Genomic DNA, 16,855 nt, shown 5'->3' on the forward strand with positions numbered 1-16,855 from the left:
TGTACCACCCAACAGCTTTGTCATCATCCCATTACTGCTCTATGCAACAGTAGGGGATTTCTTGTAGATGAAGACAATACCGCTTTCTCTGATGCCTAAAGGGAGAGAGTGAGCTTATGAAATGGAGGCCTTTGAACAACACACTGTATATCTTAGTGTACAAAGGACAAGATAGCTCAGAACCAATTAAAAATACACAGTAAGCAAGTAATGAATTTTTTTTTTTATTTGAGTAAAACCGTAATTTACAGATAAACACCGCAAATCTTCTTGATTCAACTTCCATTTGTTTCTGTAAAGAACCTCTGAATATTGGAAATAAATTAGACTAACAAATAAATGTCTTAGTCACAAGGAACTTTTATGTTATGCGATTTTCCACTGCATTAAAACTTAACACAAAACTATAAAAATAAGACACTATTTACAAAATATATTCATTTGTTTGCAAAACTACTGGTTAATTCAAGTTTTTAGTTACACAATAAATTACACAGCTCACTCACACTTTACAAACAGTTAAAAGATAAACCCACTCTGAATACTAAATGATATTGTCTCATGATCTGACTATGCTAATTCATAGTACCTCCCAGAATCTGGATCAAAGTAACAGTTCAGACACGGATCATACAAAAGAGTCAAAACTTCCTCATCTTCTTCCGCACTGAGGTCATCTTCACCTGTGACAAGCAGGAAAAGTAAGAATAAATCACTTAGACAATAACACGGAAATAGTTTTCTGTCATGTGACAGGTTTTTTTCTTTAAAGTGTATAATCTTTTTACTTCTGAATTTTTACCTTCAAGATAAGAGCAATTAATATTTTTCTTATATTTCTGAAGACTTGTACTTAGCTGAGGTGAAATCCTGTCAGTCTGAGTTTGCTTAACTGGACTTTACAAAGTCCAATGGAGCAGTTCAGCATTCAGCAGAAGTACCTTTACTGATAGTGGATGAAAGTGTTCCTAAGTGATATTTTTCTCAATAACCTCCTGAAACAATAATGTTTTAGCATGAGCAAAGACAGTCAGTACGTACTTAACACCTGTACGAATGAAAGAATTTGAATGTCTGGTAACCAATACGCCACCTAAATGTCCAGTATAGGTAAATCTTCACAAAAGAGTTTTCACTGTCAGAGAGGAAATATAACTCTTTCAGACAATAAAAATTTTAAATCAAGGTTGTCTATAGTTATGTAAAACGCAAGTATGTTTTCAAGTAACAGAAATGAATCCTTAGCCTAAAAATACACTAATAAAGCCATACAGACTTTTATTACAGATGCTTTATGTATTGTAGCTCCTTTCCTAAACCTGTCTTTCATATAAGCTGAGTCTAAGTGACATGATCTCTATCTTTTTGATAGGAAATAATTCACAGTTGAATGCAATTTGTATCTTGAATTTCGTCATAAATGTTCATCTTGTTCTCAGACTACTAATACAAACAGAATGCTTTGTATGCCCTAACACTTCATAGTAAGTAATGGCCTGTTATGCTAACAGCAGCAGTTTCACAACACTGAGAATCTATTTACAGCCAGGATCACACAACGATATATAGGTTACATTATCTAGAGACCAGAAAGTAGGTTGGTGCATTTAATGCATACAGAAGAAGTGTGCACTTTATAGTTTCAGAAGAGATTTCATTTTTGTTTCCTCAGCAGAGTTAACAAATACCATCAGAAAGAAACTGTCTTTTACTGTAAGCAAAGGTAAAGCTAAATTGTTGCCCTCCCTGCTGTGGGTACTTCGTCAGGCCTGGCAAGCTAAATGAGGTTAACGGAGATATTTTGTTTGGATAGCTCATGGGAAAAATTATGCAGCATAGAAAGAAGGCGTAAAACTGAATTTCTACACTTCAGATCATAGTACACAAGCAAATGGTATTCATGCCTCATTCCCTCACACAGCCTTACCTTTTCACCTGAAACCATGCTGTTATTTCCACCGAACTGTTCCATTTATTATTTTGATTCTCCTTGCCTATGCTTCTTTTCAAAATTATTCTCTTTTCTTCTCTAAGATTAAATCTTCTTCCCTCTTTACCTTGCAACTGGTCTCTCTATATACTCCCTGGTTTGATTTAGGAATAAGAAGTTCTTCAGACTCATCAGGGGCATACCTCTTTCCCTGTATGCCTTGAATTCACACCAAATCAGAATTAGCTTGCATCCAGGACTAGTTGGATTTATATCTTTATAGCAATAATTCCCTGCATGTATTTTCATGTGAACAAGAAGAGGACTTAGTTTTTTCTACATGTACCTTGTTTTTAAAATTAGGCTTCTTTCTTTTAGCATCTCACAGTATCTGCAAATGCATTTCAAGGCACTTCTAGATGTTGCAACAGATTTCCAATGGCAGCATAGAGTATTCAGTTTTGAACAAATTAGAAAACCATGTTTCACATCTGTTGTTCTACTTCCTAAAAAGAAGCCCAAATTAAATCAAGTGACATTCTTCTACAATACTCAACTAATGTGTAACAGTTGTGTTCGAAGTCATCTTTTTATGGTCAAATGGTATATTGTGTGCAACCTGGCCATGTGTGGGAATGAAGTGTCCGTGGGCACATTAACTGATAAACAACTGAATTTCAAAGAAAATTTCCATAGCTGTTTATGCTGCCACCATCCATACTTCTGGGGTTGAAGCTTCTCAGAATTGCATGAAAAAACCTCCTGGCAGTTCAAATTGAATATCATGGTGAAACCACAATGAAAGCTTTTATTTTTTTGTAAATCACTATAAAATCAACCAGTCTTTTCGGATAAAAAAATAACTTGATATAAAATAAAACCTGAAGTCTGTGATATACATTATGGAGGGATGAGTGTGTTTTAGTTCTGAGCTGGAAGAAGACTGAAGATAGTTAGTAACCTGTCACATAAAATGAAATGCTGCCCTACTCAAATCAGGGGAGCTATTGTTTCATGGAGAAAGGCTTTTGCTCAAGATGTCAAAGACTGACAGATTACAAAAAATGGAGGAGGCATGCAGAAGCTTTTTCTGAACTCTGAAATAAGTGTACAAATAACTGTTTTGTTATTTGGATTTTGTTAACGCTGTTTACATAGTCACCAAAGTCTGAAGATCTAAGATAAAGTTTCCCTTTTCACAGAAATATATTTTCACTGTATTCTATGTTATAGAATTTCTATACTAGAAAATAGCTTGTAGCAAGTCTCATTTTAAGATACATGGATCATATTCACATGATATAAGTCACTGGATCAGCTGTCAGTGAAGGGATACTGAAAAGAGTATTTTCTCTGATATGACCCTTGAATGTTGAACTACGGTGTTCAAATCTATCCTGTAATTACAGATTGCTGACTATTGTCAACAGCTGTAGCCCAAGAAAGAAGACTATTCAGTGCTGTGGTTCCTAGAGCACGATCTTAAGACAAGTAACAAGATACAATAAAGTAAGTTCCACAGAATTTATGATTCTGCCTTTGTCACTTACTGTGGAAACTTTCTTGTATGACTTAAGATAAATGAAATTATCTATAAATCAGAAATATCAATGCCCAATAAGGGAAAAATCTATGGAAATGTATAATATTTATAAGTCTAAATATCCCTCCTGATTGTCTTGTGAAACCTGTTGACCAGAAGACTACTTCTCATTACATCTCCCTATTTAACGATGGACTATGAATGGTGCAAATGTTAAGAAAGGAACAATATCGTAAAATACTTTCTTAGAAATGAATCATCTTTTTGCCCCAAAGTTATGCCCCAACTTATATGTATATATTATATATATTATATATAACTCTCTATATAGTATATAGAGATTTTCTGTTTTCCATATGTGGAATCAAGGACACATGATGTAAAATATTTCAACATAAAGGAAAATGAGTTTAGGAACAATTCACAAAGCAGTTTGGAAATGACAGTGTGAATAACAGAAAAGATCCAACAGATTCCCTATTTACAGATAATAATGCAATTTAAAAAATTTACAGAAATTCTAGCTTTACTGCAGCAAGCCTTGGATTTCATACTAACAAAAAATTCTCAGAGACCTATCACAAATTTATATCCAACATGCCTTTAACTCAAGGATTACTGCCCGATTCTCTCTGGCTTACTTAGGACCCTTAACAAAACATATTATTTGATTCTTCAAAGCAAGGTCCCTTCCTGACAGCAAAATTCTATTTTGCTGTCATAAACAATTACAAATAAACATCTATGAAAACATTCCCAATTTGAAGGGCCTGATCTATTTTAGACAGTAAATCACTGAGACATCTTCATCCCTCGGGCAGACAAAATACACAGGTCGGATTTATGAGAGTTCACACTGAATTCCCCAGACTTGAAGAAAAATGTAGATATCTACCCTGTTTCCTAAGACAACCAATAAGAAAAAAAGGGTATTTGAAGCAACAAACCTATTTGTTTTATTCTATTGTTGTTGATTTTCCAGTTTCAGCTAAGTACTTTGTCATTCTCTAAGAAAACAGCATTAATAAACAAAAACCTGTAACACTTTAGGTGGTGACAACATTCTTTACACGCTGAGATTTCATTTAAGGCTAAATCTGATTTTCTTTCTTCATAAGAGAAGTATCACTTACGTAAATGTGATTGTGCTTCTGAATAAGAATGTTTAGTCTTTGAGTTCTTTCTTTCATAGGTTTGCCATTCTCACTAGCATAAATTCCTTATTTTAAACAAATAAGATGCATTTTTTATGAGTTAATTCATATTGAGCCAGAACATTAAGAAACTGCAACTGCATAAGTCATTCTTCAATCAGAGGCAATACTGCATGGAAAACTCTGCTCGTTTGAGAAGGGAATAATAAATAAGAGAACCTGAAACCAAAATGTAGCAGTATAGAAAACTATGAAAGGCAGCACCAGGACTACAGAAACAGCATTTAGAAATGACTTTCTATCCAGGTCCTTTTCATTGTTTTCATAGATTCCTACCTGGAATGCTCTGATTTGTTGAAGATTTAGTGTTCTCTTCCAGTTGTTGGCTTCCAGGAATGATGGGGGGACTGAACATATTCAACCAGTCCCTGAAAAATACAAATGAAAGTATCATTAATAAAAGCACAGTTTGTGTTCCTGTTTGTTCTAATTATTTTGAATATTAAAAAAAAAGTTCAAAGGAAATTGCAGGTTGTAGAGCATTATGAAACAAAATCAAGCTGGATTTTATTATTATAAAAATAAACTTTACAGTTAATACAATTCTTAAATGATAAAGCCTCCTTCCTTAGCTTTTTCACTTGTTCTGTTCACACTAAAATCTGTGTTTTAAGTCAGGTTTGCTTTGCAGATTTCAGCTGGTATTGCTCTCTCAGCAAAAGGTGTACACGAGGTGTGACCCATAATCCACAGAGCTATACTTTGAGAGCCTACGGGACTTGTGAGAATCTTTTTCTGAGGAATAAAGACTTGGGATGAACAACCTGTGTTTGATGAAAGACTGTGGGGTCAATTTGTTTAAAAATCCTTACCCTCTCTAAGGAAAAAGGCTTAAGGACAGTCACAAGAGATGTGTTTGGTTACCATTGACTTGGCCCTGCTTGGAGCTCCCTGTAATGGGTTGACATAGCAAGTGCTGTGTCACTCACAGTCTGGATGGCTGGTAAGTTAGAGCTGAGCTTAGACATGAAACGGATGCCACTAACAGTGCGATACCAGCTCAGTAGTCATGAACTGTGGGACAGCTGATTCGTATTAAATAATTTAATCTTTCCCGTTTAATTTAAAATTTTTCATTAAAGGAATGGAATTAGTGATCAGTGCTAAGAATAATATACTGACAGTTTTCTAGTGTTTTTAAGAAGGAAACATTGGATGTTATTATTGATAGTATCGATGATATTGGTAAAAAAAGCTATGGCAGGTAAATACATTACAAACAATTGTTTATAAGATTTTTAAATTGTTATAAAATACGTTATAAATAACAAAATTGTTACTGAGCATAACATGATTTTAGCTACTAGCACTAGACTATAGAAAGGACTCCTCAACACAGCTGTCACATATCTGGTTTGCTTCTGTAAAGAAAAAAATTTTGATGGGATCTTCATTATAGAGGAAGGAGTACAGACCTTCTTCACCTGCTCAATTTAATAGACAATTTATGTCTCTCCTGAAGACTACTTTGTGATAGCTTTTCAAAATTATTTTCACGTTATCATACATTCATGCAAAGTTCAATGTTCATTTCACATACAGCACTTTATGATACACTGTCTTTGATTGTTACAGCTCAGAGAAAGGAAAACAGAACAGTTGTTTTTATTGTTATGGTTACTGCTTTTCATTGCAAACTGAACTGCAGATTCTTCACTGAAAAAGTCACTGATGTTATACTATCAATCAGAGAAAGACAGCCCTGGAAGGACACATCTGTCACAAAGTTAAGACGTTCTTGTGCAGGTGACCACTTCTTGTAATTCTTTTTGTATATGAAACTAATCTCTGTACACTGTGCATAGCTGATGTTCCCTTAAGTTCCCATCTCTCCTCTTCCAGCAGTAAAAAGCTATAGCACAGCAAAACTTCCATACAACCATTAACTAGACTAAATAACTGCAAGTTAACACTTGAACACAGAATTCGAGGGACCTCAGTAAATCATCCCATTTTGATAGAAGCAAATCCATCCCTTCTGACCAACCTATTTCACTGCAAGGTAAGGGGAATGGAAGGGAAAAGGGGTGTTTAAATTCCCTTATGTTTGCTTCATGCTGATGGGGACAGTGCAGCTCTACAGAGTAAATTAAACTTGGTTTGGGGTTGATTCAACTTACATCTGGCCATGGCTGCTCCAACAGCTGGCACAAAAACGTGATGCATGCAGACTGGTGCTAGGGGCCAGGGAGATTAGTGAGAGCTGTAGAGGCAACTTCAACATCCATGGCTTTGTCTAGAAGGGATGAATTTTTCCAAAGCTTGACAGACTTCTTTACATTGCCAGATGTAATTGTCTTAACTCAACTAGCCAACACCAAGTAAGCAGGAAACGTACTTCTACTTTCTGAAAAACCTTGATGATCTTACGTAAGGTTTGCTCCTGACGTAGAAATCTGGTAAGGCTCAGTCATGTGTTAGAATTGCTAAAATATGACAACTGCTTTTTTTTTTTTTTTTTTTTTTTTTTTTTGGTTAGTTCTGCTACTTCTACTTGCTATTGATTCCACATCATCTCCTGTTGGCAGGTACACATAATCTGGGGTGAATCAGGGGACAACCACCTATCTGTTTGCAGCCAAAATGGAAAAAACTAATTTTCTGCCTCAGGAAACAGAACTGCTGGTGTAGAAATCCAGCAAGTAGTATAGTAGATTTAAAGGAAGAGATATTGAATTTTCCATCATTTTAGTATGTAAAAAACATACTTCAAACTTTTTTTACACCATCATATTATTTTCACATATATGGCCAACTTCACAACCAATCATCCTCTTCTGCTGTTGAGCTAATGACAGTGAGAACTGGTACGACTAAACCACACAGCAGTGTGCCTGCCTAGATATCTCATTATTAGCTCTCTCTGCCATTGCTCACCATATTTGCATTCCTCCAATACAGACAAAGACCCTTCGTTTACACCAAAGCTTCGAAAGTTTTTAGGAGTAACAGTTAATAACAGTTGTTATGATATCCAGTGGTATGGTAGAATAAATTTTCCATTTCTGCCACTTGCCTGCGTGCCTTGTGCTGCCTCAGAATCAGCCAACGTAAGCCTAACACTAGAATCTGACCATGCACATAGGATGTGGTCAGAGAGCATGAAGCATTATCACTTACCTGGTTCTCTACAACTGCACTAAACACAATGTCAGCAAAGGCAATCTCCTGAAGAAACTGCACCAATTTTAGAGAAGGTAAGGAAGAACTACTAGTGCTAATCTACATCTCTGCTTCCCAAGCTGCCCTTTCTTATAAATTCACAACTGATTTTTTAAAAGACAGGGATGTTTGAGATCCAGAGGACTAGAATATTTCTGCAGTCTTCCTGAAGCAAAAGTGGTGCAAGGACAGAGGAAAGACAGTGCTTGCTTCTAAAGAGAATTATCTCAGCCAGACCAACAAATGTAGTTAGGAAAGTAAAGAAGCTTTAGAGTATATATGCAGTTCTACAGGTCTGGCACAAAACAGAAGAATTTAAAGATATGTGTTTTTCATATAAAATACTATCAGAGAATTTATAAAGAAAATAGTTGGTACCTGGAAAGCAGAGAGGATGTTAGTAAGAAGGAAAGAAAGATAATAAGGCAATTACCTCCAATAGAAAAGAAAGAGACAATTCATTTAGGGAACATCAAGGGAGCAAGGTAACCATGTGTCATTAAACCAGTATTCCTGTTAAATTAGTAGTTCTTATTACTCAGGAAATTTATGAATTTTTAGTTTGAAGTCTCATCTCTGGAAGGTCTTCCTGAAAGATCAAGTCTGAGAAATCAGAGATAGGATGACTTGTGAGTAGGTGGATGATTTTATCTTTGATTGTGTCCTTCATTTATTGTTCTTCAATTCTGGTGTAAAGGACTTGTTCAGTTTCATCTTTATATTGATTTTGATGCATCTGGTTCAGTAGGTGAATAATTATTTTCTCTAGGAAGTGCAGGTGCAAGATCTAGAGATTTTGATGGTTCTAAAGGGAGGAAAAGGAGTTTTTACTTATGATAGAGGCAACAGAGATATGTTGGCAAGTTTAATATTTCCTATTAAGACAGTCTAGATTCAGTTATTCAGTTCATGTTTTCTTCTCTCAATGTCCAAGAAAAACTGGTTTGCTATTCACACTCCTCTGGCCAAGACAAAGAATCAAAACAGTACAGTATTATGGATTCATTGTTGAATTAATATTACTTTTAAGGTTGAAATATTTTACATTAAAATGGTTTATTACTTCCACAAGTGAGTTATCAATGTCTGAATCAACTTCTTCTAAAGTCTTCAAAAAATTTTTTTTAAGTCGTGTGTGTGTGTGTGTGTGTGTGTGTGTGTAAAAAAACAAACAAACCAACCTGATAAAGTTGTACACTTTGCTTAAAAGTAGAGCCTAGCATGGAGACAACTGGCAATATTCTGAGAAATGCGGTCTGTGTCTTCTGTTCCCATTTATTGAGTTTTTATTCTGACTGAATAAAGAATATTTTTTGGTGAAACTTCTTTAAGAAGCTAGTTTATCTCCTTAAAACAGAAAAGCTAATCACACATTCTGTCTAATTAAAGACACTCTATTTATGCTATCAATGCCTTCAGCTGTAATCAATACAATCAACATGTAATAAACTATCTAGAGCTGTCCTGATAACAATGTGGAATGCTAAGTACTGTCTTTTGACACTGTGAGTTGCATTGTATGAAGGCTCAGAATAGCTTCCACACACATTCAAAGTATCATGCACCTTTAGTACTTGCACTGAAATTCTTCATTATTCTGAAAGCTATTCTCCACACCAAAATATAATTTAAAATGTTATATAATCTTGCTATATTACGGTCTTGACTTGAAAAATGTCATATCTTGAAGTACCACAATAGCTGAACTGTGATGGAAAGCAAAAGAGTGTTTTGGACTTATGAACATCGTTTTCAGTTTTATGACAGTATGTTAAATTTTGCAGAAAATGGAATCCATCAGCAAAATCTGTTGAAAAAATTAGTGATGCTTTATTAAGTAGCACTTATCAATGACAATGTATTAAAATTATAACCATCAACAGAAATGTGAAGATTCAGAGAGTTTTGTTTTAAATCTTAATGAACACCTTTGATATTTTGATTTTTTACAGCTATTTTTGTGTTTTAGTCTATCTGACTGGCTAGACTGAGAAAATGGCAAATCACTTAGTATAAAGACTTTTAATGTTACTGTGAATTGAGATAGCATACTTTATCGTATTTCTTTTCTATCAGATTTAATTTGTATTACTTAAAGCAATGGGATCATTTAATCCACATTATTAACAAAATTAAAATGCTTCGAAGTTATACTATGGTTTTGTCTAACATGGGAATTAAAAGGAATATTCAAATTATGCAGTCAGCCTGGAAGTATACGTAAAAAACACAAGGCAAGGCCTACATTATACCAAATCAGGGAATGAAAAAACGTCAGTTTTGTATCACTAAGAACACACCAAACTGACAGACTATTAAGCATCTATAGAGTATGATCAATAAAGAACACAAAAGGTGATATTTAACTGCATAAACTACATAGTAAATCTTTATGAATACGAGAGAACAGGCTTGTGCCTGAGCAATAATACAAGGAACACATTTGCTGAATTATTTTTTACAATGGATAATTTGACTAACTGTGGAGAGCCAGAGTATAAAAGTATCAATGAATCGAGAGTATAAAAATATTTTAAGGAAAAAAGGACCAATTCTTGACATCTTGTACAACTAAAATCTCAGCACATACTTCTGTTGTATTAGTAATATTTAATACCACATGAAGCAAATTCTGCTGAAAACGCTTAACATGAAGAAGTAACACTTTACCATGGTCCACTGAATGCAAAGTGCCAGCTCATATCAAAAATATAGTTCAGTATAGCCTAAATACTCAATTCAGCTAAGATGAAGACCTATTTTTCTCACTTGTTTGGATTTTTAATTATATTGAAGAAAGGTTGTTAGAGACTGAGTTCTTAGACAAATCAATAAAAAGTCACCTAGCTTTGTAACCCTCACCAATTCCCCACGACACCATTTTTGGAGCATGCATTACTTGTTTGGCTCCTCTAGATTAGCAGATCTGAATTTTCAATTATATACATAACTACTGAACTTCATGCATGTGTGTAACTTCATTAACTTAAATCAGATTACCTATACACACCTATTTGGGTTCTGCTTTGTAATATGTCAATGATGTGTGCATAATGGGAGGTTGGGTTTTTTAATAGAAGTATTCCCATAGAAACGAACCCTTCAATAATAGTTTCAGTAGGGAAGCAAGGACTTACGCAGTCTGTTAATAATAAAATTTGTTTGTGTTATGTACAAAATGCAATCATATTATTTGAAAAAATGTTGAAATAAAATTCCAGGTCCTGCCACTACGTATGTCTGTATAATCGTGAAGTAATCTGAGCCTTAAGTTGTCCATTATTGCACCTCAAAAAGTTTAAACAATTTCAATTTTTGAAAGTTTTTACATAAATATGTCATAAACCAAGAAACATTCAATGCTAATTTATAATTCAGTAACTGTTCAGTGCTACTCATCTCCAGGTGGGCAAACCAGTATCTTTAAAATGGAAAACTGAGTGAGTATACAAAAAAAGAAGAATAAGAAGAAAAAGATATACTACCAAAGAATATAGAGTATACTTATACATAGAAATCAAGGATTTTTGAATGCATATTTTATTAAAAATCTTGAAAAATAACAAATATACATGTCCATACGACTTTGCATGAATTGAAAGCCCTATTTTCAGAAGTATTTAAGGGCAATCTGGCAATACATTAATGATTAAAAAAATGCAAGCCATGAACTACATTGTATTATTCTCCTGGAGTGTTATTGTAGTTTCAAAATATCATTAAATCAGCACAAACCAACACTTATCATTTCCTGCACATTTTTCACAGTGAGCTGCATTCTGACTATGAGTAATCTGTTAATATGTTCTTTGCCTCACAATCCGTCAAAGTGACAGATTCATTCCATCCCTAATACATAATATCTTCATTTACTGTATGCCTTACTGGAACTTTCTTTTTTTGCCAGCACTAAGATTTAGAAAATCACTATTTAGAGAATTCCTCTTTCCTTCCTCCAAACCACTTCACCAAGCCCAGTCTGCCAAATACCATAGGAGGCAGAGAGACCTCCTAAAAAACCAAAGTATTTAATTTTTCAATGAATTAGTAACTAAAAAAGGGATCATAAAAAGGACAAGTGCAACTGTGCATGGACGACCTGAATCTGCTCGTAAAGTCTTAAATCTGTAAATGAACTGGTTTATGAGTGCTAGATTAGCTTCAAGGCTAACAAAGGAGCTGTGAATTCTACTTATTCAACAAGGTGTTTAGATAGTGTAAGGTGCTATTACAAGTGTGTACAGTATAATCATGCTGACTGGTATTAGCTGAAAGTTTGACCAGTTAATGCTATCCCATTTTTCTTTCATTATCAAAGTTCAAATGATAAATTTTTGCAGGTTATAAAAACATACAGTGTCATCTACATCAGTCTAAAAATACGAATGACCTGAATTTGGAGGTTTAACAGCTTAGTTATTAATATATTGTGCCATTAAATACATGAAGCTTCTATCATAGCTTCCGTTAAATGACAGTAACATTAGAATTTACTTAAAGACTAAACCTCTAGTTCATCATCATGTTAGCTTGCTGGCTAGATTATAGTCTCAATATTCACTAGCAATATAAATGACACTAGTAGCAAACCCCAGTGTTTTATCATCTTATTTAAGCAAGATACTAGCCCTTTCTTCCTTGTTAGTTTTGATTCGTTTATCAGAAGATCAGCTGTATAAATTGGAAGTAATGAATTTGCAAAGGTGTATTAAAATTCCTTCATGTTAATCTAATCTTAAGCAAGTAAATTCTCATAACTACATCAGATACTCATTGATCAGTTAATCAAATGGATTTTCACATTTAACAAAGTGTCCGTTAGGTAGGGTGTGCTTCTTTTTTCACAATTTTTAACAATTAAATAAAGCATTCATTAAAAAAAATGTATTTTAATATTCCACTAATTCAGGAAACACCTGAATCTAGTACCTAACGAGTCTTGTGGCAGTTCAAGTAATTCCTTTTCTCCGCAGCCAGTCACCACCAGCATCTTACTGTTCTATGCATCTCAGATGTAGACTGCACCCCATTTAACTTTTAAGGGATGACATGGAACCAGAGGGCTTTTAAAAATCAATGGAAAGACATGACCCAACAGAGCATTAACTTTAATATTATCAAACTTGTTAAAGGTGATGCTGTTGAATGTTCCTAGTCTGTGAAAACTACCTTTCTTTTTCAGAAAAGTCAAAAAAAAGCATGCAGGAAAACTCTGACCTTTTAGTATATTAATGCAATGAATGGTACAGCGTGAAGTTGGAAACTTATCGCAAAGTGAGAAGTATGCTACCTTTGTTTAATTCTTAAAAACCATCAAGTTTTGTCAATAATAAATGTAAAATAACATAAAGGAATCCAAATCAACACTCTTGCACAAATGATACCAGAAGAGAGGGAAGGGAGGTGTCGACACGTGTGCCCTTGGAAACCCCGATAGTTTTGCTCTGTAAGGGAGTGTTGTATCATATGGGATGTCAGTCAAGGGGCCTGATTTGTCTGTATTTAAATAAGCTTCCAGTTCAGAAGGTGGATGGAGGAATAAATATGTATTTCCATAGACAGGGGACTGGTTAGTGGTAGTAAGCTTTTTCTCTTCAGCAAAGGGAACGATACGACTGGTACAAACCTATTTGGAAGCTTGCCTGCCCTGTGAACTACCCTAAAATCCCAAGGGTTGTCAGAAGTTGGACTCAGACCTCAGATGCTGGCTTGTGGCTGGACCGAAGTGTCTTGTCATCGGCAAACACTAGAGATCCCCTGGAAGATGACATGCTGGCAAAGGGCCACACCAACAGTTCAGCTGAGTACTGAAGGAGAGATTGCAGCACTGAGAACAGGGAATCCCAGCTTGGTACAAGATAACACCTATCTCTTTCAATCACAGAGATCTTAGAGGCATGTAAAATCTTTTACTACTTGTTCTCCATCTCTACATATAAGCATGGTCAGACAACTCTGAATGGCCCAGAATACTGAGAAAATGCATAGAACAAGTAAAAAATATTTTCAATTAGTCCTGAAGCTACAAAAAAAAAAGAGAAATAAATTACCTTATATTAACATAGATGCAACAGCACCTTTGAAAGCATTTACCATGTTTTATGTTCAAAGCCTCAAGAGAATATGCTGCCACGTTTTCATGTTCTCAGATTCCCATACAAGGGAAAATCATTTTTGGATTATTTTAACAAGCTTTTACATGTTAGCCATTTAGTTCTCAACAACCTTGCTTCGACTAAGCTTTTTACCATCATGATTAAAAAATGTAACCTTTTCAATTAGATGTTTCCTGTGCCATTTGTTTCTTTTTCATGCATATTATAGCCTGACAAATGCAACAGAACTTTGCTAATTCAGATTAACGACTGGGAGACCTATTGCAATTACTCTGTTTTGTGGATGAGTAAAGTAACTGAATAAGTACAATGAAAAAACAAAGTAGATTTTGTGATACATTGTTCTTGTTCACTTATTTTGACAACTGTTGTGTAATTTTATAATATTTCATAATGTAATATTGTCTGTTTTGCAGGAGTAATGGAGTTGTATGGCTTTGATCTTGTAATGAATCATAAAAATAAATATGCTTCTTTGCTTGCAAAACTCCAATATTTAAGCATGCTTCTTAACTTTAAGTTATTCTGCTATTTAAGCCTTTGCTTGAAAATATGTGAGACAAAGACCTTTTGTGTCTGAATTTCACAGCATACATGTTGGAGAAATTCTGGTGTGGTACAAATAACTGTTACAGCTACAACCCTTCTTCTACTGCACCATTTTGTAGGTGAGTTTAATCTCACTGAATCTCTCGATCGTATAACACCACATGCATCAGCTATTGGAATGTTTAGTTTTCATCCGGGACAGATGAGAGTACTTGAATGGTGAACATTTAACACTTGAGAGTTTGCAGTGGATGTGTTTTTGTGCTGGAATCATCAAAACATTATGCAAATTTCAGGTGCCGTGATAATGGCAAGATTTATGGCAACAATAGGTTCTAAAAAGAGACTTCTCTAGCAGAAACTTTTAAAGAAAGGGAAAGAAATAATTCCTAAAAATCAATAGAGTGGTCAGAGTTATGCATAGAAAGAAATGTTCATTATATTTAACTAATATACCAGAATTTTACCGATAATTAAATTTGAAAAGAAGTTAAGAATGTATTTAGTTACAGGAACATGTTTATCCATTTCATGATTCATTATCTGAACTACTGTGCAAGCACATCATTACAAAAACAAGAAAATCACATTGTTTGATAAAGTAGTAATTAAGGATATGGGTTCTGCTTTTTTTTTTTTCTTAAGGTAAAACCTAAAATTTATTCTGAAAAGTTTATAGTTATTGTCCTCCTCAAACATGCTAACCTCCACATCAACTGACCATTGCTTTGTGATTATAAATCTTGTATCTATATCACTTATCATAACTGAAGAGAAACCTTTACCAAAAAAGGGAAGAAAAGGTTATTAGCTTTTTTTTGGGTTAGTTTTGGTTTGGGTTTTTTTTTGGGTTTTGAATTTTTTTTTGATTGCAGAGGAAAGAAGAATGATGACATCCTGATCAGCCTAATGTAACACATGCAGGTTACAACGACAAGACAGCTTGCTTTACTCAGTCCATACCCAGCCCACGTGAAGTGAGGTCAGTGACTATTAATCATTTGTCAAAGACTGTGGGCCCTTATCAGCCAATTATAGATACAAAGAACTTTATATTACATCCACAAGTGGCACAGCTACAAAGGACTTAAATCACTGTACAGTGCTGACACTTTTTATAGATAAAACAGAAATCTAGACAAAATGCTGGCATGAATCGTATCGTATTTCCATTTTGGAATTTTAGTAAACATTTCATAACATCATTGGTTTTCCTTAAAATTGTAGAGACCTCATATGCTCCTTAGTTTTAAGAAGTTTCTTTTTTATTCACAACAAACTCACTGATGGAATCTAATTTAAACACAAAAAATCCCACTGAAGAAGCAACTGACTCGCATGGACAGAGCAGAAAAATCGAGCTTATTTTACAAGTTCGCTACTGGACTGGCTCGAGGGTGGTCCTGAATCCTACCACTTCAAAGCAACTGTAACCTCATTTTTCAAGGCAAAATCTACAGAGATGATGATCTCCACGGATGCAGGTCAGAGGGTCATGGAGAAGACGACAACACTGGCAAAGGTAGTGTCTCCTATCAGGCTGCTGCCTGATAAAATGACATCTCATCGCTTCTTCGGATCCTTGCTGGAATTTTGGAGCTGACAATCTACATCACCTACAGATGGACTCTCAGGATCAGCAAGGAAGCCTAAGATTCCTCTCCTGTCCCCACAGTGGGTCATGATCATCCATCAGGTCAACACATAGGGCTGAAAGGGCAGGGCCCACCCTACACTGACGCACACACACACTTCCACATACCAGCCTGGCACGTGTGAGCTTCCAGCGGTGCAGGGGAGACAGCGGTGGAGCTAACAAGGGTGTACAGTTCTATTTACTCCTGGTAATTCTGCGCAGGTAACTCTGACCAAGCCCACAGCAGAGGCACAGACTATATACCTCAAAAGATCATTTTCATTGACTGATACACTAATTAACTTCTGCAGATTCCAACCACCCTTGGAAAAGCTGTCAGCCCCACACACAGAGTAGTCTGAGGTTGTTTTCAGAGCTGTAAACATATAAAACCCACCAGCCACTAATAGAGACAACAAATTAAACTTTAATTTAAAAACTGTTTTAATTTGTGAATGAAAAACAGCTTGACCACTCATTCTTTCATTTGAGGCCACTAATCAATAGACTTCCTCATAAAACGATGCCTGTGTTTATGTGCAGCTCTTATATTCTTGGCTATAGTCTGAATCAGGGCAGACATTTACTATCATCAAATATTTGTGCCTACAAATCACTATGGGAATAGTTTTTTTTAACATGTAGAATTAAATGTCTGGGTAAAACCTAACTGAAAATTTGTCTGTACATTTTGTGTGAAATTAC

General features: G+C 35.0%; 1 protein-coding gene across 5 annotated transcripts in view; it reads right to left on the bottom strand.

Moving 5' to 3' along the window:
- Positions 1-260: 260 nt before the first annotated feature.
- Positions 261-16,855, bottom strand: part of CFAP20DC (CFAP20 domain containing) — an 83,830-nt gene continuing 67,235 nt past the window's right edge. For 4 of the 5 annotated variants that reach the window (XM_074914201.1, XM_074914202.1, XM_074914203.1 and 1 more), the window contains 2 exons: positions 4,964-5,055; positions 261-683 (listed from right to left, as the gene is read on the bottom strand). In XM_074914201.1, coding sequence (XP_074770302.1) covers positions 571-683; positions 4,964-5,055 — 205 coding nt within the window. In that variant the 3' untranslated portion in view covers positions 261-570. The remainder of the gene's footprint in view (positions 684-4,963; positions 5,056-16,855) is intronic. The other variant, XM_074914205.1, reaches the window with a different exon arrangement.

The sequence above is a fragment of the Athene noctua genome, chromosome 10 (genome assembly GCF_965140245.1).
Source record: "Athene noctua chromosome 10, bAthNoc1.hap1.1, whole genome shotgun sequence".
NCBI lineage: Eukaryota > Metazoa > Chordata > Aves > Strigiformes > Strigidae > Athene > Athene noctua.